A 22,790-nucleotide genomic window follows, 5' to 3' on the forward strand; every position below is an offset into this window, starting at 1 on the left:
GCGCCCGCTGGTCTCCGCGGGGTGCGGGGCCGGGCGCTGCCGGGAGCTCGCTGTGACCTTCCCTGCGGGTCGTACCCACCCGCGGCCGGGCCCGCTGCCCGTCCCGATGGAGCTCTCCTGCCAAACGCTGAGAACCACCTACCAGTCGAGGGAGGCGGTAAGAACCGGCAGGCCGGATGGCCGCGCGTCCGCGTTGCTATGGAAATCGCGCACGGGGCAGTTCTGCGCAGGCGCAGGAGAGCGGTGCGCAGGCGCGTGGGGGAGGCGGCCGTGCCGGTGCCGTGGCTGCCGGGATGGAGCCGGTCGTGCGTGGGGAGGGCCGGGCCAGGAGGCCGTGGGGTCATCGGCGTGACGGCGGTCCTGGCTCTCCTTAGGAGCGGAGTCTTCCCGCGGCCACCCCTTCTCGTTTCCTTTCCCTTTGCAGGAAAAAAAGTGCTTCTTGTCCTGCCGGCTCCTCAGGGCAGGGCAGGGCAGGGCAGGCCCCTTTGCTCCCCTCAGCCCCTGACATGGCAGGTGTAGATAGAGCGATAGAGGACGAGTACGTATTCCTTCCTCCCTCAGCTCCCTTTTCCATAAGTCAGGGCTGTACGGTCCCAGCGTGTCTCCATCCCACGGATGGGTCGAGCTCCGGGAAGCCCAGAAGGAGCAGGATTTTGCTAAATTTCTTATCCTGTTCTTTTGCTTCCATCTGCTGGTGAAGTTCAACGGGAGTAGGATATATTGTAGGGTTGCACTGCAGGACTGCTAAAAACCCTTCCCAGAAAGGTGTCAGGTGCTCTGTATGCGTACGCAGGTCCCCAGCGTGTGTGAATAGGGCGGGATTGCTCACAAAAAGGTAGTTTTGGGAGGGGTTCTGAGACTGAGTTTTAGGTCATGTCAACCTCTTAGATTAGTACATTATATATTTACCTAGGAATGGGAGCCTCCAGCACAGGCTTTCTGAGCCCTAAAGTGGATTCAGAACCCAACCACCGAGAATGGTGTCCTAAGATGTGGTATTAAAACAGTGTTAATGCGCAGAAGGGAGATAAGAGAAAAAGGAGTCTAGTTTGTAACCTCACCAACGGGGATTTGTGTGGCCCTGGTCCCAGGACTGGTTTTGACTGCTAAATGCAGAAACATTTGTGGGAATAGGACTTGAAGCTCAAGAACTCTTCCCTCTGAGCTGTAGCACTGGGTTTGGGTTGGTTTGCTTTGTAAGCTGACTTCTCCAACGCCTTCTGGCAGGATAGATGTAAAGATTGGAGTTTATCTTTTGCGTAGAGGGAGGTGTTCGTATTCTGCAGAGAAGCAGAAGTTTCGAGCCTACTTTTTTTAAGCCAGTCCATGACTAAGGAACAACCTCAAGCTTCCAAGTGGACTTTTTGATTCTTGCTCTGAGGGTCTTGACTTCTGTGGAGGGAGCCTAGATACTTAATTTCTGTTTTCTGAATTCCAGTATTCCAATGCAGTATCTAAAAGTTAAGCTGCCACATCTTTAATTCGTAGCACTAAATAATTACTGGAATTCCTAGTTCCCAGTCCTGTCCTTATCGGTATTGCATTTTCCCATTAATCTGTTCATTCTATAGAATGGAAACTATTATTTTCCAGCAATTTGGGGAAAAAGTGTTTTAAAAAGATAAATTCCTATATGCATTACAATTCTATGGCTGTTCATAGCTACCCACTGTAGTCTTACAATCAAAGAAATTTTTGTGAGGCATTTCACTGGTTTTAATTGTTAAATATTCCCTATGTTTGTTATGTACATCACTCTTGACAAGCAGTATTATTGTAAACTGCAGTAGTACTTTGTGAATTCATACAAATGAGTGGGAGAGTCAATGCCTATTAATTAATTAGTATTGTTTAATAACTCACTATACTTTGCATCCATTCATTTTTATGTATTTATAATGCAGATCACTTCAAATTAGTGAAATCTTGGCAGTGTAAAACCCGGCTTCAGCAATGTTAAGAGGGAGATAATAGTGGTCTGTGAGTGGCGCTTACTGTTGGAGCATGAATTAATGAAAAATGGCATGTAACTATTGCAATGGGGGGAGAAGTCGAAAGGTTTCTGATTGCAGTGCATCAAACTCAAATTGTAAAACGTCTTTAGATTTTAAACATAACACCTCTCAAATGCATCCTGGTGTTACTACTAGGACAGCTGTAACTTCTGTGGTGAACTTTCTGTATGTTTTTAGTTATGAAAGCTATTCATAATCCTTCTTGAGAAACTTTGCCAACTCTATTGTTTGCAGCAGGCTTGTATAATTTGGAAGAGAGAAGAGAGTAAAGTGCCTTTGTGCTAGGAAATTCTATTCAATGGCAGCCAAGTTATACATTGTTTAAAACTCACCCTTTCCTTTCTCTGCTTGTGTTTCTCAAACAATATTGTCAGCAAGCCAAAAAATGGTTGAACATCAGTGTTCTAAAAAGCCTGGGAAGGCTGCAAGTGTAGCATGCAAAGTGCTCGGGGAGAGGGAAAGCTGTGGGAATACGGGGTGGTGCAGGAGGGGATAAAACAGGGCAAGTCCATCGTGCCTCAGCTACTCTCTCTGTCCTGACTCATGGATCCCAGCTTGGTCTTGAGGAACTCCATACTTGGCGGTCATCCTGCGATCCCAAAGGAGAAAGAGGGAAGGGACAGTGTGTATTATGACAAGATCTTTCCTTGTGTGATTATAGAGTTAAACGCTTACCTCTTATCCAAATTTCTGATCACAGATCCCTCTGACCTCATCTTATTGATTGCCCCAGTTGGATCTACAGGGGCACAACGTTAACAGCAGTACAGTTCTTATTTCCAAGCTTCCCAGACCATGACTTACTCTGTAACTTTTTTCTTCATTCTATCCTATATATTCATGCAGAAATACAGGGTCAAATGATAATGAAACACTATGGGGTTAAATTAATCTTTTAGCAGGTCCATTAATTTGATGGAATTACACAAGAGGCTAGGTTGATTTATAATGTAAATGCATTTTAGTAAAAGGTGACTAAATGAACAATTGCATTTAAAGATGCATGACTCTATTAGAGTTTAATTTTAAATGGCTGCAAAGAAAGGAATACATACCTCTTTTGTTTAGCTAGAAATAAATAGAATACACTAGAAGTGTTGGAGCTAATTAGTTAAGTGCTCAACTATTTAGTTTTTAAAACAAGATCACGCTTAAGTGCCTTAAGCTTTTATTAATTGCATGAACCCCAAAATCCCCTATAGTAATTGAAAATTTAATTACATACGTTTTTTGTTCTTTTAAGAATGGAAGCTTATTAAACTTTAAACACTTAAACATCTATTGAAATACCAGTGGCTATAAACAACAAGCAATTCTAAATACTAATTAAACAGGAAGGCTAAATCACTATAAAACTAAACTGAATTTTAAGTAACTTTGCACTCGTAAGTACTCCTATTTTTCTTCACGCCGTACAAGATTTACCGTTTCCTGTCTAAACACAGCAGGAGTCCTGGGCAGTGTTAGTATCTATCTGTACTGTGGCAGGAACATTGTTTTGTGAACATATTTGCAGTGGGGGTCAGTCCTTAGAAAATAAACCGAGTTTCGGGAAAGGAGACCAGCACAGGCAGAGAGCCATTTAAGTGGACAGCTAAAGCTGCTGGTGGCACTGGTGGGCAGAGGTTCATATACCTCTTGGAGAGGGTACGTGGTAGGCTAAGGCTGGTGAAAGGCAGGGAGACGTGGCTTTGTGGGGTTGGTCGAGAAAACGATGGTCTGTGCATTCCTGACACACAAGGTTTATGATTTGGAAACAGTTACATGTTGAATGGTCCTTAATTTGTCTTTGTTTTATAGAAACTTCACAGAATGGGGACCAGAGATATTGGTATCTCTGTTCTGTTTTTCAGATCCAATCTAGTGCGAGTCTTTGTCAGTTGATCAACTGATTAACATCTTAGTTAATTTTCTTTGGACAGATGTCTGACTTACCAAAATTAACCATTCCTTTCGCATTCTTATTAACACAAGATAAAGACAGAATGAACCTCTCAGTGTAAACTATCTTGTTATAAATGTGGCTCTTTTTTTAATGTAAAGGTTCACTTTTGCTTCTGCATGGTCAACACAACAAGAACAACATTAATGTTTAAGTGGATTGCTCATAGACACAATGTTGTCCTATACTGCCCAAAGCAAGTCTCTACCTAAAAGAGTATTTGAGATGTTGCCCATCACTGTCTCACTGTTTATACTAGAATTTAAAATGCCTCTAGGGATAGCAGGAGTAACCTGGTGGGATTAACAGCAGCAGAAGACACACCAGAATACAAATTCTTTTCAAGGAGAGTTCCAAATATGGATTGCAAGCCCTGTCAGTTTATCAGGCAGATGCAATTTGTCTGTCCTCAGAATATTACTGTAAATACTGAAACATGAAACAATGTGTCTGTCTTCTGTGGTAAGTCCTGTGTTTTCGTACTGGGTTTAAATATTCAGAGGTAGCTGTGATCTTGCGTTTTGATACGTGGGCAAATGCAACAGTTAATTTTTCTCAGCATAAAACAGCAGGAGCAGTTGCCTTTAGGGGAACATGCAGGTGGGACTCTCAGCAAATGATGACTTCCTTCTTGCACCTCCAACCCTGTTTCGGAACATTCAGATAATCCAGGAGAAATAGTAGTAAAAGGGCCACAATTCAAAATCTGTTTTCCAAACACCAGCACCTCAAAACAATAAGAAGGAAAAGATCCTTTCATCCCAGGGTGTCAGAGTTTTCTGTTTGCTCATCACAGTTCTCCCAATTGGTTCATTTCTTGTTGCAGCATGTGTCAGGAATTTATCTACTTCATTCAAGAGTTACTGGTCTACTCAGCTTTTACGCAGTACTCTTCTCCCTCAAATGGTCTAGAAAAATCACCTTTGTACCATTACTGAAAGGCAAATGGTATTGTAGCTTGCTTATGGACTCTGAATCAGAGTGGCTGCATGACTTTATCAAGACAATAAAAAGTAGCAAAGCCTGGAATTGGGGTATGGGCTCCTCCTTTTTTTGCCCAGTTTCTTTCTTTTCTCTAGAAAACCGGAATGAAGATTCTATCAATCTTTTTATTAATTCGTGAAATACAAATACACTGTCACCCCAGGAAACATTATTAAAAGCAAACCCCATCCCTTTCCTAGTTGTGTCACTAGATGGCCCCACGTCTGAAGCAAACATCCCAGAAAATATCTGCTATACAGTTTGCTATAATATAGAATGATGCTTCCATCCAAGAGGATAGGATAGTTGTCTTTCCATATGGATATTCCTTTTATGCGTCTTGTGGGATTTAAAAACAGAAACCTTGGTCAGTAGTAGTTGGCTTGTTTGTGTGCCAGGCAGCGGCAGAGAGCAGCAGAAGTTGTTGCTACAGACACTGGGGTTTTGTTTCCAGTGTGAAGAGAACAAAGATCTGTGAGTTTGTCTCCTGCAGGTCCCTGACACTTGGGCTAGGCTTTTTCTCAGGGATAGGTGCAGGCACTGTTCAATTGGGGTAGAAGGGAGGAAAACTGGGAGCGTGAGTGTGTATATGCATTACTGTGCAATATCATCAGGAATATATATGTGCTGTGCAAGCAACTTACAAACTACTGCTCTTTCCCCATCCACTGAAGTGCCAGTCTTTTATACTCACACTGGGTCCTCATAAATAATGCCCAATGTCAGCATCCTGAAAGAGAAAGGAAATAATTTATTTGCCTAAATTTGGGTTTGGCCATACCTGTTTTTCCTGTGGTCCCAGCTTCAAATCCCAAGGAGGCAGACCAGAGTCAATATGCTGATTTTTAGAGCTGTCCTTGTAGCAGCTTCTGTTATGGCCCTAAAATCTTAGGGTTTCTCTGCAGGCACTTAGCATACACGGCATGTTTCGTCAGAGTAAGACGTAGTTCCAGTATCTTACAAGATTTCTCTTTCCAATGTCCCTTTTGCTATATTTGGTATTGTACTGTATGCTTCCCTCAGATGTAGCTTCCCTGAATGATGGCAAAGATGTTTTGCGCTGCCTTATTTTTATTGCCCAACCATTTGTGAATGCCTTTGGGCTCTCCAATCCGTGTGAAGAAATCCATGGGACTGACTCCATATTGACATTTCTGCATGTCGAGACCTGACTTTGGTCACTCCTGTATTAAAATCTGGCAAGTTTGGTGTTATCCCCAACTACTAATTCTTCAAGTGCTCTGTATTTCACTTGGTGTATTTATATATCAAGGTCCATGAAATGGGAGATGCCAACAGTGTACAGCTGGTCTTTGTAGTGTAGTCAAACAGATCTCAGACCTGTTCTCCATCCTCCCTTCTCCAAGCAGTCGGAAAGTGGGTTTCTAGTTTCTAGAGGGAAGGACACAGCCACGCTGGAGCACAAGATTTCCTTGCACAGCCATTGGAGATGCTGTGCATGAGATCTGCAAGATTCATCCCCTGAAATTCACAGCAGCCTGAACATGTTGGAGATACATAACCATAGTATGGGAAGTAAGTTATTTTTTCAACCTCAGAGTAATTTTGTCTTTTCCAGGGAACAGTTTCTACCCATCCAGTAGCCCTGATAATGTGTAAGAAAAATTATGTTGAAAACCATTTTACTTCTGTTTATTAACAGTGAGTTGTTTTACAGTTCTTACATGCTGTTGTCTTAATTTGTTTGTTTCCACAGGCTACACTTAGATGCTGTTTACAGCAATAAAGAGAATATTACATTTGATCTAGAGTTCTGTCTTAATTCACAGGATGAGATGCGAACAGAAGCTCGTCGAAAAAATCTCCTCATTCTAATTTTCCATTATTTAATGGAGGAAGGGTATGTTTTTTAAATAATAGTGCTCTACATCTGTGGGTTTTTGTGTGTCTGACCTCCTGTAATGTGTCCTTCTGTCCTCTGTTGGATAGATGCACAGCATGGCCCTTTGGTTTGATGTGGCAAAGTGGTAAACTACTGTTACATGTATTGGCAGTTTACTTTGCTAAATTGTTTCAGTTTCTGCAGCAAAAATGTCCCATAGAATTTAAAAATATTTTAGAGCAATCAGCAAAGGGGTTTTAAATAGAGTTTATGCTTTTATAATAAATACAGTTGTGGACAGGTTAAAAATACCATATACTTACTAATGCTATAGTTTAGTTTTTCTCTCAAAAATCAGAATAAGATAATGACTTTTTTTTTTTTTTTTTTTTTTTTTAAATTACCAGGTATGTTGATGCTGCAAATGCTTTGGAACAAGAGACAAAAATAAGTTTACGTGGCTTTGAAGTTTGTGACAATGTTGATCTTGAGACAATTTTGATGGAATATGAAAGCTATTACTTTGTAAAATTTCAAAAGTATCCTAAAATTACCAAAAAGGTCCTGGACACTGGTATGTGGCTGTTTTCCAAAAAGAAAACTTTTGTTTCTCAAAGCCTGAAATGTGTATTTGCCTCATATACTACTGTACTTTTCGCACATGTTGCCATTTAATGTTTGAACTCTCTTACAGATAGAGAGCTATAGTTCTAGCAGACAGGACATAAGAATTGAGAGACAGGGCTTTGAGTCTTTCTGCTCTTACTTCTCTCTTTATGTAGAGGAACAAGAAGGTGATATTTTTCTGTCTTTTAAAAACTGCTTTGATATTGGAAAATGCCATGTAAGTGCAAAATATTATGTCATGGATATATTCACTTTCTTCTCATGAGGAGAGAATAGTAAGTCTGTTCTACTTTGGATTTAATTTTTAAATGAAAATAAATCACTTAAATGAAATACACTTCTAAGCACTAGCTTGGATGAGCTAAGATACAGTATCACCACTAATCTCATTAAATATTTATTATGTGCATTTTCTTATACTAAAGGGTAATATGCCAAACAAGCAATAGGTTTATTTGCTCCAAAGGACTTTAAAGTCTGAGGTATAAATGAATGACACAGAATAGGGCAAATCAGAGTATGAGCATTCTGTTATGACCCTGAGAGCCTGAATGGTTTTGGACTTGAGCATAAAATGCAACTTGTAGAACCCATGGAACAACTATGTAAGAATCAATTATAAAGAGCTTGGAGGGTGCAGAAAACACCACCATCTCTACCTGTTTGTCTTGTTGAGAAAAATATAATCCTCAGAGAAGGGGATGATTGGCCAGGGAACATCTCTGAGCAGTTGTCATTGTTTCATATGGCCGCCAGCAACTTTGGAACCACAGGTAAACAAAACATTCTATCAATATAATAAAATTACCTGTATAGGTGAAATGATTTCGAAATGTACTAAAGCTACTAGTCATCATTACATTAACGGTGATGTAGAAAATCAGTACTAGCTGGAAGCAAACATCTGCATGAAAGAGATTTAGGGCTGGAACCTATTGATTGGTGTTAATACAAAGAAGAGCAGCCTTGCAGGACAAAATCAAAGTGATTTGTTATGAATCAAGAAGGAAAATGTATTACAAAGCTCTCAGTACATATTTTTTGGTCAGGAGAGCTACTCAGACATGGGCTACTCTGCCATTACCCAAGCCCAGAATGGCAACCATGCCAGCAGGGGGGTGTCATCCTTTCTTCCCTGAAGCCTAAACAGCCTCCCTCCTGCACGTGTGTCTCTTGAGAAGCTGCTACCTAGTAGTCTGCAACCTGCCTTAAATTGTGTCCATGCTCAGATCATGGTATACGCAGCCCTTCCCACTAAATTCTTTGTAACGCTCTCAGCAAGTCCTACAGAACCAACTCATTTCTATGCTGAATTGCAGTTTGCGCTGTTGTAGATGTACCCGCAGGATTACAAGTTTCACGTGTGGGCTCTGCTGCCTCTCAGTACACCGTGTTCCCCAGTTCTTTCAATGAAACAGCTGTTTGGGAAGGATTATTTTGTGTAAGTGTATGAGAATCTGGGTGCAAGGGCTTTGTACAGAGAACACTGATAAGAGATGTATTTTGGAACAGCTAGGTGCATGCTAGTATGATACAAACCCTTGGCTTTATGAGTTCACATCTGGGCTTTGTAAGTTTGACATTTTGTGAAAACAAAGCTTTTCTTTGACAGAAAATGTTTCAAATTATGTAAGTGCAAAAAAATAACATAGTTTGATAACCACCATTGCAATAGGACATTTATGCTGTCTTGGTATGTTGAACATAGTAACGATACTATTAAGAGCAGTAAGGCAAATTCTTGTTTCCCAGTTCAATAATGAAAAAAATAGTAGCATTTAAATAAGTATTCTGTGTGATATATTAAATTAGTTAATCTAATTTCTGATAGTGTCCATTTTACAGTGAAAATTATATTGGTTTTAAAATGTAAGCAAAGAAACCAAAGACTGAATGAGCCTAAAATTTAACAAGCCTGAAGCCAAACTGGTCTCTCCAATATCAGTTTGTTTTCAAAACATTTTTGCAAGCTTGCATTGCTTGTAATCATGCTGTTCCTGTTTATGTATTGTTATTTCCAAGGTCATTAGTGTGTGCTCAAAAATCTTTTTGAAGGGGAAAAAACCCACAAGTTGCCCTTTTTTATATCCTTAATTATTTTCCATTTTAATATTAATTTTGCCACAGTGGAAAATAAACAACAGCTGAGAACTGGAGGAAGACCAAGAAGGTAAGAGAAATGTGTGGGGATTTTTCTGGGCAGGAAATTTTCCTGTAGAAGCAATATGGTTAAAATAATGTTGTGATACCATAGGAATGCTAAAGCCTAGAGTCACGCTGTTGGCTGTGTGGTGTGTTTTTCTGTATCTCTTAGAGGAAAATAGAGACTTATTTCCAAAATGGAGATGCAGACAATTTACAAAGTTTCTGCAGTGTGGATAAGGTAGGGTGGTGTGTTTGAAAGCAGTAAGCATTGAACTTTGCTGTGATTTAAACTGATGCCTTAACTTCAGTGGGAGCAAAGTTAGCCCAAAACCGTTATATTTGAAAACTCTGCCTTTTAATCTTTTGATATTTCAAAGGAAAAAAAGAAGTTGTGAAAGCCTTTCAAGATACTATTTTTGTAATTCTAGGGCAGCAAGCTCTTCTCAGAATCTCCCAAGGCTCAAACATCAGACACTGCAACGACCGTTGTCAAAAACTTCACCTGGGAGTACAACAGAATTTAAATTGTCCACCAAGGAGACCCCCAAACAGGTTTAAATGTTTTTTTTTTCCTTGGCAGTATTACAGTTGAAATTAATGTGATTTTATTTTGAGAGGTTACAGGCAGCAAGAGGATGTGAGTTACACAATTAATAATTGTGTAGCTAATGGGGTTTATTAATTGTGTAATTTAAAGATTATAGATGCAAGTCTTCAGGAGAATATGCTGCCTGGCTGTGAGTTGGGGAGCAAGTCACAGGCAAAAAGTAGAGAAAAAGGAGTCATACAATTCAATCTACACTGAAAGCAACCAGAGTTTTCCCAGTAACTCCAGTAGATTCATTCTTCAGTGCCAGAAAGCCAGACAAACAAACCAAGTAGAAAGTCTGGTGTTAGTTGTAAGCACTTCTTTGTGAAGTGAGCCTCTTTTTTTTTTTTTTTTTTTTTTTTTAAGTTCTTGTCCTTATTTCTGCATAGGGTGGATCTCACCTTTGACTAGTTCTCTCACCTTTGACTACTTCTCTCACCTTTAAAAAAATTAGCTTTTGGACACTACAGCAATGACTGGTATGAAGTGAATGTCACAGTAACTTACAATCCTAAAATGGCTCCTCATTTCTGAGTTGACATGCTGTGCCTTGTACTTGCCTGTCGTTTCCACTGTTTGTAAGTGTCTCTTCTCATAGCTATGTAAAATGCTGGTTTCTACAACTTAAAATGGAAGCTCTGTGCATGAAATAACTTGAATGCTGAGCTCTAGAGCCATGACTTTCACCACTGCTGTCACTAGTCAGATGAAGTCTAACTAAATGTACAACGGTGTTTGTCTGACAAATATGGGACTACTGTTGCAACTTCCATGTAATGATATACATGAAGAGGTGGGATGATAACCTATGATGGAATGATATCTATAAATCATCTATTTGGCAAAATATGTGTTTTAAAATGGATTTTTTCTTAGAATAATGACGGTGCAGTTACTCTGGAGCAATCTGACTTTGGTTTAAGCATCTCAGCAATCAACAAAACTGGAGGAGACAGCACTCACTCAAGAAGGGTTGGTGGAAACCTGGTATGTGATTTATGACAGAAATCTGTATGTAGAAAAAACACATGAAAGTTTTTCACAAATATCAAATGTGAGCTTTTTGTGTCTATTTTTATATAAAATGTAGAGTTAGCTGAAGGGTTAATTTTATGATTTGGGCAGTAATTCTTTGTATAGGAGGCTCTGCTTGCATTAAATAGTATTATTTCAAACACTGTCAAGAAGGAAAAATATTTTTGGTTTTAAAACCCAGTGGTAATAGCTAAAACTGAAGATAAATTTCAAATTCCTGAATGAGATAAGAGGCTCTGCAATTAAATTGTTGTAGTGACTGAGGAGATGCGTGGGGTTTTTTCCCAATTGCTACCACAGATTCCGTGGTCAGGTTTTGCCATATTTAGGACTGTATGTGCAGTAAGGAAACTCACTGCTGTAATAGCAAGCAAAATTTGGCCTGATGCAATTTTAACAGCAGAGTTACCATCATGGGAAAGCTTATCACAACATTATTTTCTCCTTTAGGGCCAGGTAATTGACTTCCATGGGACAATTCAGGATGCTGTCAAAGTATCATCAAATGGAATAGCCTTGAACACCCTTAATTGTGATCCAGATCCATCAGTAAGTGTTTCTGTTCATATTTCCATCCAATGAATATAAACAACAGTTTTATAAGATAAAAATAAAACACTGCAACAACGTTGTCTTTGTTCCTAAGTGCTAAAAAAGGACTTAGATTTCTGAGTGGTGTATTTCCTTCTTGAATGGACAGTCATACTTGATACTGGCCTAATCTGTTGACAGTTGTTTACTCTTTGAACGTGAAAGTAGGCAAAAAATACAAATGATACATTATGATTCCCCTCCCCCCTTGCCAAAACTGCAGAAACTCACAGAACCTCTTAGGGTGAAATTCTGGTTCCTTTGAAGTCAGTATGTTATTTTGTGCTCACCTCAGCTGGTGATAGTCGAGACAAATTTTCTGTAATCATTCCTTGACACAAGCCATAGCTTCTCAGACAGTGCATCCAACTTACTTGGTGTCAGCCTGCCCAGCAACTGCTACACTTGAAGAAATTTTCAAAGCAGAGACTGTGACAATGTGGTCACCCATAGTTACGTTTTTCACTCTTAATCTTTGTAGGGCATGTTTAGGACTACATGTGCACTAAGAGACCTGCTCATTTTAATGTTAATTCAGGATTAGATTCTGTCAGATGAAAAGATGAGTTACTGCAATTATGGCTTACTTCGAAGTCTTTTTTATTATCCTTATTTTTACAGCTTTAAAAGTTGATATTATTATGATGTATCAACTTTTTTGAAACTATTTCATTGTTCATCTGTTTAAAAATAATTGAAGTCTGACAAGAATTTATGTTTGTCTTTTTTAGGAAAGATTATTGAAACCCCTTAGCGCTTTTATTGGCATGACTGGTGAGATGAGAGAACTTGCAACAGTTGTAAGCAAAGTAAGATTGGATCTCCATTTCGGTTGTACAGAGATCTTGGTTATCTTTCTCATTTGAGAATGCTGTTTGTTTCTTTTTTATTGTCACTGATGGTGCTTGTTCTTGAATCTGCAAGCTATTTGTCTTATCATGCAACTCCCAACAAATCATTCTTTACATGTCACGGTGTTTCTTTCTGATACACAATGGGAGGAAGTAATTAAGACCATTCCTTTCTAATGGGGAACATGTAATCTAATCATGCTGTACCCATGAGACTGTCATAGCTTTTCCCTTTGTTCTTATTGCTACAGAAAATGTACAAAACCTCACTGAAAAGAGAGATTTAAATATATTAGCTAATACCAACTCTTATCTAATGTATTATCTAACTGTGATCAAATGATGGGAAAAACCTTGATTCAACTCTGTGGGTGCAGTTTCCATTCAAGGCATTGGGCTGTATTCAGTGTGGATGGTGTGCCAGTATTGCAGCAATATCCTGATTCTGAGTGTACCTACTAGATACCATGTACCAAATTCATTAGACATTGATATTCTCACATTCTTTTTTAATACTAGTCCTGTGCGTTCCATTGCGCTGCCTGCATCATCTGGACTCCTTGTCTTTTTCGCTTGGCGCAGTTGAGAGATGCTCTTACTGGAGGCTTTCGTCCCAGCACAGGAGCTGCATGGGCAGCATCAGTAACACACTGTATCCCAGGGCAGACTGGGGATTCTTCATTTAAATTACTGTCTGTTTTTTCATTTATGGTAAACCTTTAAAATAGTGGTGTTCTTGCTGCTGCTTTAACAAAAAGTAATAGGCTTGCCTTAGCCTTCATTATAGTATGTTTTTTAAATTGTGCCTGTATGTTCCTAGTTGCTATGGTAATCAACACTGTGTAAATCAATAAAAATAAATAGCATGTGGTATCTATTTCACATTACAATCTAATTTAATTTGGAAACAGTTATGGAAGTCTCTACTTAGTATCATAAATCTGATTCATCTTAATTTGCTGTTAATAGAAAGGGAAAGTGTAATCTACTCTATATAGATAATTTTTCTAATTGTATTAAATCAAATTTTCCCCACAGATATAAGCATGTAATTTTTCTTCAGTCTCTGGGGACTACCTTGTTTTATTGGAGAGCAGAATTTATCCCAGGTATTTTTATTGAGGATGTGATATTTTCTGCAGAACAATTAGTCTCTGGAACGCAAAGCCACCAAATATTACTAAGGCAAATGGAAAGATTCACAGAAGATTTGGAAAGTTTGATGAATTAAATGAAATTAATTTAGTGAGTGCTTCAGGGCATAGACTAATTACCGACTATCTTTTGATAGATGCTTAGGGGAAAATTTTCCTGCTGTTGCAGAGTTTCTCGCACCTTTTCTTGCAGCATATAAAATGTGTCATAGTGTGGAGTAAATAGCATTTTTTCATGTTACTTATAAGATAAGTAATAGGTGCAGCCATAAAGTTACTGAGCATCAAGTTTAAACCAAACAAAAGTATTTTCACATTGCACATGATTAAACTGTGGAACTGATTACTACAGAATAAGCATGTTCAAAAAAGAGGTAAGAGAAATTCACTGAAGAATGAATGTCAAAGGATGTTTGAACTCAAAGACTAAGATATAATTTTAATTATCAAAGTCCTTTGGTTGCGGATTTTGGTGAATGTAAATATGAACCAACATGTCACTCCTGTTGCTTTTTTTTTTTTTTTAAACATCCAATACTCGCCAGCATCAGAGACAAAACATTAGGGTTGGTGAACCTTCAGGTTCACATAGCTCTTTGTATGTTAATTGGTTACTAAAATCAACTAACAGAAAACAGATCTGAGAGACAGATCTGCTCAGCATATACATTTGGCTGTGTATATGCTCTTAGGGAAACCCGGGGCAGCTCTGTAGAAATGATTGCTGTGTATGCTTTCCTCTTGGGAGGTCCCTAGTATGTAGGGTTAAATAATAGAGTTTGTATCACTTAATAGCACTCTTACTTTATAACTGACTCGATTCTTTTACTTTGCCAGAGGTCATTATCCTAGTGCACAAGAAATTTTACTAACAGGATGTGCTGTATGTTGCAGGATATTTATCTCCATAATCCAAATGTGAAGTGGGAGGATATTATTGGACTGGATGCAGCTAAAAGACTAGTCAAGGAAGCAGTTGTTTATCCCATCAGGGTATGGCACTAAATAATTTTGAGAAAACCAGTGTTGGGCTCGTTAGCATTTTCCTTGTAATTACGGTGATATTTTAGATTGTCACTGTCTCTGTGCTTTTGCAGACAGTTCATGTTAGAACTATTCCTGCTTCTGTTTCATCTGATAATGGTGTACACATTCTCCTATAGGAAAATGGCCTTTCAATATTAAAATCATAAGTTTTGGGTCCTATTCTTTGGCACCTTTGGCGATGTAAGAGGTGCTGGATTTGGTCTATATTAATTCAATGGGAAGTGACTGAGAGAATGTCAAACCAATTGCATTTGAAGAATTCACTTAATTTCAAATGGTAAATACAATATTCTTCTCAGAACTCAGATCATATATATTGTATTGGTTTGGAGGGTTTTGTCCCTTCTCTTCAAATTTGTTAGGTTTCCTGAATGCGTTGGGAGCAATGGGGACTAGGGGTTAGAATCCCTTGCATTTTGTTATAGATGATACATTTTTAATCCCTGAATTACTTTTTGGTTTCCACAGTACCCCCAGCTGTTTACAGGCATTCTGTCTCCTTGGAAAGGATTACTACTGTATGGACCACCAGGTATGAAAAGCTTTACACCATATCCATTTGTTTGTCACTACTTCTGTTTTTGTCCCCCCGATAAATCATTGATGCTAATTAGATCAAATGTGTTGATAAAGAACACATTCTGTAATGTGAAATAAATTATTATTACATCTGCCTCTCACACTGAAACATGTCCATTTGCCTTTCTCACAACCCATGACTATTGCTACTATTTCTGAATCTCCCAAAAAACAGTACTTACACTAACCAGAGGAGTGAGAACTCATGTTATATCTCTGTTTTTACTCAGCTTGGGCCATATAACTCATGTTTGGCTTGACCTGATTGCACAAAGTGTGAATAAATCTGGCATGGATTTATGAAAGAAAATGTCCTTTCTTTCTTCTTCTTTCTTCTGCATTTGGGAGTTGTTTTGGAAATGGGATGGAAACTTTGCCCTCTGCTGTGCTAGCTGGGTGTTTTCCATCTCATCACAGCTTCACTGCTCCCTTTGCTCCACTTGAGAGGAGCACTGCCACCACGTGTGTGGCTGGGAGGGGACAAAGAGAGTACAAGTACCATCCGAGTCAGGTTGCAAAGGCTGTCACTGCAGTAAACTCCATTTCTTCCTGTGAATGTTTAGATGTACTTGCCACAGAAGGCATCTGACTATTTCAGCGTGTACTACTTCAGAATTTGGGGAATGCATTTGCAGTGCTGTTTTAACTGAGCTTCTCCAGACAATTCTGGAAGGGTCACAAAGCTGATCAGAGGGCTGGAGCACCTCTCCTATGAGAACAGGCTGAGAGAGTTGGGGTTGTTCAGCCTGGAGAAGAGAGGGCTCCAGGGAGACCTTATTGTGGCCTTTCAATACACAAAGGGGGCTTATAAGAAAGATGGGGACAGACTTTTTAGTAGGGCCTGTAGCAACAGGACAAGGCATAATGGTTTTAAACTAAAGGAGGGGAGATTCAGACTAGATATAAGGAAGAAATCTGTTATGCTGAGGGTGGTGAAACACTGGCACAGGTTGCCCAGAGAGGTGGTAGATGCCCCATCCCTGGAAACACTCAAGGTCAGGTTGAACGGGGCTCTGAGCAACCTGATCTGGTCGAAGATGTCCCTGCTCATGGCAGGGGGGTTGGACTGGATGGCCTTTAGAGGTCCCTTCCAACCCAAACCATTCTGTGATTTTATGACTTTTTCTATTTTAGTGTTTTTATCTGAGTGATGGTAGAATGAGAGGAATTACTCAAACATTTGCATCGTATTTCTTTAGAGAGTGAGTTTCTTCAACACTGTTGTTTGCAGGTACTGGAAAAACTTTGCTTGCCAAGGCTGTTGCCACAGAATGCAATACAACCTTTTTCAACATATCAGCATCCACCATTGTCAGCAAATGGAGGGGTGATTCAGAAAAACTTGTCCGGGTAAGAATTATTATCTCATTTATTATACTTTAAAAATCATCAGGTTCCCACTTAAAGAACCGGAGTTTAAGACCAAACTGGAAAGTAAGTATACCTCTGATACTCATAATCTTTCCTGTCTTGGATGAAACATGTGACTCTGTTCATATCTAGCTTATAAAATGGGAATAACATCAATTCTGCAGTCTCACAATGGATTCTTGCTGTGGAATTTTAGTTCTGTAATGTAAGATGAAGCAGATGTCCTGAAGGCAGCAAAGATTTTTGACTCACTGAATAAGAGACAGGCAAGCAGATTTCCTAACTAAAGCAGCGTTTGCTTAATGACCCCTCCAAAGAGCTTCACATCCTTTCTGCAAGGGTTGGCTCCTAGGCTCCCTAAAAAATGTTATTTAGATTCCCAAATTCTCTACTATTCTTAGCCTTCAGGGCATAGAATTGGCAAAGAATTCCCTTGTCACAAAGATCTTACAGTCAAATGCAGATGTAATGTTTTAAGGAAGGTAGTTTGATGGTATATGGGTAAATGTATTTTTTCATGTAGACTAGCAAGTAGCACGCATGGCTCAACTGTGGTACAAAACAATTCAGGGATTCAGGTGTAGCGTCCTTGCCCTAAGATGCCCATCCTAATCTCTCTGTAATGTCCACCATTTCAGCGTAAGAAATCCACAAGCTCTTAGCCTTCCTTTATGCTCGTCTCGTAGGCTACACTTCAGATAGATGGAGAGCTCTTGAAAATGAATAATCGTAACAGAATGCACTCAGCAAATGGCATTACAAGCATTGTTAATCTCTCTTGAAATTTAAGCAATGTCTGCAATGTAATTATTCTTCATGTGTCCTTTAAAATGGCACATTTTTCTTCTGACATTCACCTGCTATGTTATTGATCCTCTTGACATCTGTCTCAGTAGCTTCCTAGACGTTTCCCTTCTGGCAGGAGTAGGAATGGGACAGTCTGTTTTTTGACACCAGTATCTAGAAGGGTTTTTGTGAACATGCTGCAGAGTTTGCAATGATATTGAATTTGTGGCATTTCACCCTTAGTTGAGTTTTTGGCAGAATCCAAAAATGAAATAAGATTGTGGATTTGGGACAGCTCTAAGAAAAGTATTGTGTGAATTTATATCCTACAATGACATGAGGCTGGTGCAGGAGTTTTGTGAAGTATATGTGGGTTTTGTGGTCATTTGGAGGCATCTCCACTCCTCTTTTCCTCAGTTCTTAGCTGTCTTGGTGTCATTTTATATTTGTAATAAAATTGTAGACTGGTCATGAACTACTTGTGACTCTGGGCAAATAATTTAAACCCCGTGCTTCATATCCAAAGTGTAGAAAATAATCTCTACCTTTTTAAATCAGATTTTTTTAAGTGTTCAGGTTAAAAAGTGCTGGATTAATATATATTGTTAGTGATATTTGTTTAAAATCTCAAAGAACACTTCACTGAAGAACTGACAATATATTCTTACTGCTAATATAAGCCTCTCTGTGTTTACAGAAACATAGATGAAACTTCTTTCTCCAAAGGACAGACCCAGATTTTTTTGTGTCAGGTTAATATTTCATTTTTTAATCTTGACTGTTCAAGCAGTTTATGTTTGTTTTCAACAGGAAAAACAAAAGAACCGCTTGATTCTTATCAAGAGAATCAGTCCATTTTCTTTCATTGTGGTTCAGCTGACTTTTTATTTTCTCAAATCCTTATTTAAAAAACTACAAATGGAGCAACAACAAAAGACGGATGTTTAATCTCTGGTAACAATTTAGGAGTTCCCAGAATCCTCTGATGGATCATTTTCTTCTATCCTATTATTCACAGGGTACTCTGATAGGATTTAGCCAGAAAGATTTACATATAAAGACAGGATTACAAGCCTGTGTTCTTTGTATCTCCTTTATAAACCTTTCAGAATTTGAGAGGATTCGGGGACCCTCAGCCTACCCAGAGTTTTTTCCCAGCAGATATCCCTTTCTGTCCTAGAAGTTTGGAATGTGGCTACTGTTATTTATCTTCTATGCCGTTGGCCCTTAATGCCTTTTTGTGTTAGTTTATCTTTCCTCTCACATTTATTCTTCTCTCTAAACAGGTGTTATTTGAGCTTGCCCGGTACCATGCTCCTTCCACAATTTTCTTGGATGAGCTGGAGTCAGTTATGAGTCAAAGAGGCACTATTTCTGGGTAACTGACCACTTCCTATGGCTTTAGGAGAATATGTCCTTCTTTTACTGCATCTTTTCAAAAGCATTTGTGTTCAGGTGCTGACCAATGTTTCATCATACAGTGTACCTGTTAGAAACTAGTCTTAGCTAAAGTAAAGCTTGAGCCTACTCTATAAACTTCAATAGGAGCATGACTGGGCCCCTGAAAGTCTCATCTTTTAGATTTTATTGATATGAGTGATATGAGTGATAATGGTAGTTTTAATGATTGTTTATTAAGTATTTGTCCTTTTGTTCTGTTGACAACTTTAGGAGCCTCGCAGTGTCTTATTGTCAGAGTCCCTGTCGGCTCCCAAAGTACCGCTTCATGGAAGCGTTGCATACAGTGTGGCGACTTAGAGTGAGATGTAGTGGTGGTTTCATTCACAGCAGATGAGATCAGTAGAGAAGTAGGCATGAAAGTCAGGTTTTATGAAGATTAGCAAGGCACTAAGGGTCCAGCAAGATTGTGAGAAGGAGGGAGGTGCAAGAGTGTACAACCAGTGGTGCTGTACTTTAAAATAAAGGATTTGAAGTAGAAATAAAGGCAGTGGCAGTGAAACAACAGTTGATTTGTTAGGGGCGAGTAACAAGCAGCAGATTTTGTGGACAGTTTGGACAGGCTTACGTGAGGTAGGATAAGAGATGGAGTGTACACGGTGGAATGTCATTTTCATTAATGGGACAAATTTTGGTGGCACTGTCAGGACAGATGCAGGAATGGGAGGATGTTGTTATTGTCATCCATTGTGTAGACAGTTTATAGTTAAAAACAGATTGAAAAGGTTAGGGATGAGGGAGAAGCAGGAGAAATATAAAAATGTTGTTATAACCATTAGGAGCCCATTACAGTGGATTTTATGTAGTGTAAATTATATGCTCGCAAAGATGTATAAATAGAATATGCCATATCATGAAGACATAACATGTAATAATTGTCAGTTAATAGCTATAAATCAGGGGCCAAATTTTGCCTTCGTATATATTTTTAAAAGCTCTCATTAGCATCACTGGATTATATACTTTAATAAGGATTTTTATGTAAGTTTATGTAGTTATTTTTACATATCGTTATTAAATATTGACATAGCACTAGTGTGTGGCTGCCTTTGCAGAAATGAGGCATTAAACATGAGTTGTAGTTCTTACCATCGAAGGCCCTGGTGTTTTCTCTGTGTTTGATCGAGGAGTTTCCAAGAACTTCACATCTGGGACCAAGAGTTCAAATTGGTTTCCTGCAAAATTGGTTACCTGGATCAAGGCCAGAATTCTGGGCACTTTGGTTAAGTTCCCCTTCTCTTTTTAAGGAAGGATCCTTTCTGGGTGGTTTCTGCCCCATTTTAAAATTCATTTCAATACAGGATATTCTTCTGTTTGCTTCTGATAAAACATTTTGCAAAATACTGAAATCAGAAGTAGGTGTATCTTCATGTGGCCACTTCACGTTCACTCACAGAAAAAAATGCCAGTAGTTGCCCTGAATAGGTAGGTGTGTTAGTTATTTAGTGGCAACTTTCACATTATAGAAATACTCTTATATAGAACAATCAATCAAAGCCTTAGCTGCTTTCCTGTAAACATTAACATTGTGTGGAGATTAATATGAAGAAAAAAATAAATATTTTCTTTGGATTCTCTAGTAGTGAATTCTCCTCACTTTAATGCACTGAAAAGAGTCCATTTAAGTAATCATTAGAAAGCCTGATTTTAATGCTTAGATGTTAGCTAATGGAGCTTAATCATGCTTTGAACTGGGGCAAAACTGTGACAAGGGCTCAGTTGCTGTGAATGACACTGTATAAATAAAGATGATTACTTTAATGCACTGAGCAAATAACATTTCTCTGAATCTTGGTAGTGGTGAACATGAAGGAAGTCGGCGGATGAAAACAGAATTACTGGTGCAGATGGATGGCTTGGCCCGATCTGATGATCTTGTATTTGTTTTAGCAGCTTCCAATCTGCCATGGTAAGAGATCCAGAGAGTACATTTTGAATACATTTGCATGAGCTTCTAAGCACAGATAAAGATTTTATTTAGACTTTTGCAGAAAAAGCCTTGATATTTGGTTAAAGCATTTAAAGATTAATTTGAAGCTTTTACTTTTAAACTCTACAATTCTTGCTATTTGTGCCACATGAGAATAATCCATAATAAAGTCAACATATGCTGGTGCTACCAGCTGGTAATATTTAAAATGGAGTATTTGACTTTATAGGCAAGTTATTTACTATGTTTAAGCTAAGAAGGGTTTCAGCCTGGAACTGTAAGGTGCTTAAAACATCTAGTGCTTAGAAGGATACTCCATAAATAGGAATGTTGGATTTTATTGGTATCAAAAGTGACTTTTAAAAGTTGAGGGACAAAATTCTTCAGTTTCTTTAACATAACTTAGAACAGAAGAACAAACGGTTTAAGACTGGAACTAGGGCACTTCATCATGCTGCTTCTCAAAATGGGCAGGATGTGTATTGAGAGTCAGACAGACAGGAGAGGATGCGGGAGGGAGGTAACACTTGTAGCGTAACAACTGAGGATGCTTGGGGGAGTTCAACTGACAGCAGAAAATGGCCAACTCATGTGCTCTTGAATAGCATCTCCCACAGCCACTGTCAGAGCTAGCATTTTGATCTGGCTTGATCATTCCTCTGAACCAGCGTAGTGTATCTTTTTCTTTCATACAAAACATTATCAAATGGTTGCAAATGGTACGTGGGAAAAACAACAGCTGTTGGTTAAGCACAGCTATTTTGAGCAGTCTGATTTGTAGCTCATTAATCATTTCCCAGAGTAGGAGCTAACGCCTGCACAGGAAATTGAAGCACATTGATGATGGGCTTGTTTCTGAAGTTAGTTTTCATAGGTCTGGAATTAGTCTGTGGATTTCTGTCTGCCCTGAGTTCCTCCCATCCATGAGCTACCAATCCATGAAATCTTCAGTAGAACATCTTTCCCTGCTGATAAATCTGCATGTTGAAAGCAGAGAGGGGAACCTCAGCAAAGTAAATTGTGGAAATTATCTATTCAGTGAGGGACAGTCTTGGAGGCAGATGTCTGCAAAAAAGATGAGTTAGGCATAAGAAGGGTTTTTTTGCATGCTTACTCCTCTCCCTGAAGTGTACATGAAGCAGAGAAATACAAAGTGTCTCCTGGGGGCAAATTGACTGAATGGCCAATGTTTTTGCAGTTTCCTGACCATCATAGCACTGAGGTCTGTCTTGATACCTGTGTCCCTAAAGGCATGCAGACCTAGTGGCCCTATTCACCTCTCACATTAGAGGTGGTCAAGCTAGGAGTCTGAAAAGGAGAAGACAGCAGTCCTGTTTCCCAGAAACGTGAAGCCGTGGTCTGGGAAATGTTTGGTGGAGCCCAATGGCAGGTGTTCGCAGGAATGACCTTGTGTGAGCAGCGGCTCAGTAGCATTTCAAGTTGGGATACCTGAAATGTGACTGACAGGCACCTTGTTCGTTAACGTGACACTCACCCAGCCCCTGCAGTGTGATGGCCACAGAGCAGGGCATCCAAAACTGGCTGGAAGCAAGAGAGGGCTCTGCACTCACAAAACCACAGGCTTCATTCCTGAATTGGTTTTCATGATTAGTGATTTTTGGGCTGATTCTCATGAGGTTGCCATGGAGAGATGTGTTGGAAAAGCCTCTCTGTGTGACTGGAGGGCTCTGGGCTGTGATCAGCTGGCTGTTGCTGGCCATAGGGAGTGTCTGAGTGAATAACACACTGCATGCATCCGCAGCCACTTGCTTTTGAGTACTTGTTAAAAACCATCAGCTCCTAGTGCATATTTTGTTTTGTATAACATACAAATGCACTTCTC

General features: G+C 39.3%; 1 protein-coding gene across 5 annotated transcripts in view; it reads left to right on the forward strand.

Moving 5' to 3' along the window:
• Positions 1-22,790, forward strand: part of KATNAL2 (katanin catalytic subunit A1 like 2) — a 32,391-nt gene continuing 9,601 nt past the window's right edge. For 2 of the 5 annotated variants that reach the window (XM_075741323.1, XM_075741327.1), the window contains exons 1-13: positions 1-157; positions 6,732-6,802; positions 7,192-7,358; positions 9,539-9,581; positions 9,985-10,108; positions 11,022-11,132; positions 11,631-11,729; positions 12,503-12,580; positions 14,671-14,769; positions 15,292-15,355; positions 16,634-16,752; positions 18,846-18,937; positions 20,816-20,926. In XM_075741323.1, coding sequence (XP_075597438.1) covers positions 107-157; positions 6,732-6,802; positions 7,192-7,358; positions 9,539-9,581; positions 9,985-10,108; positions 11,022-11,132; positions 11,631-11,729; positions 12,503-12,580; positions 14,671-14,769; positions 15,292-15,355; positions 16,634-16,752; positions 18,846-18,937; positions 20,816-20,926 — 1,229 coding nt within the window. In that variant the 5' untranslated portion in view covers positions 1-106. The other 3 variants (XM_075741324.1, XM_075741326.1, XM_075741325.1) reach the window with 3 other exon arrangements.

This window comes from Balearica regulorum, chromosome Z (assembly GCF_011004875.1).
Source record: "Balearica regulorum gibbericeps isolate bBalReg1 chromosome Z, bBalReg1.pri, whole genome shotgun sequence".
Lineage (NCBI taxonomy): Eukaryota > Metazoa > Chordata > Aves > Gruiformes > Gruidae > Balearica > Balearica regulorum.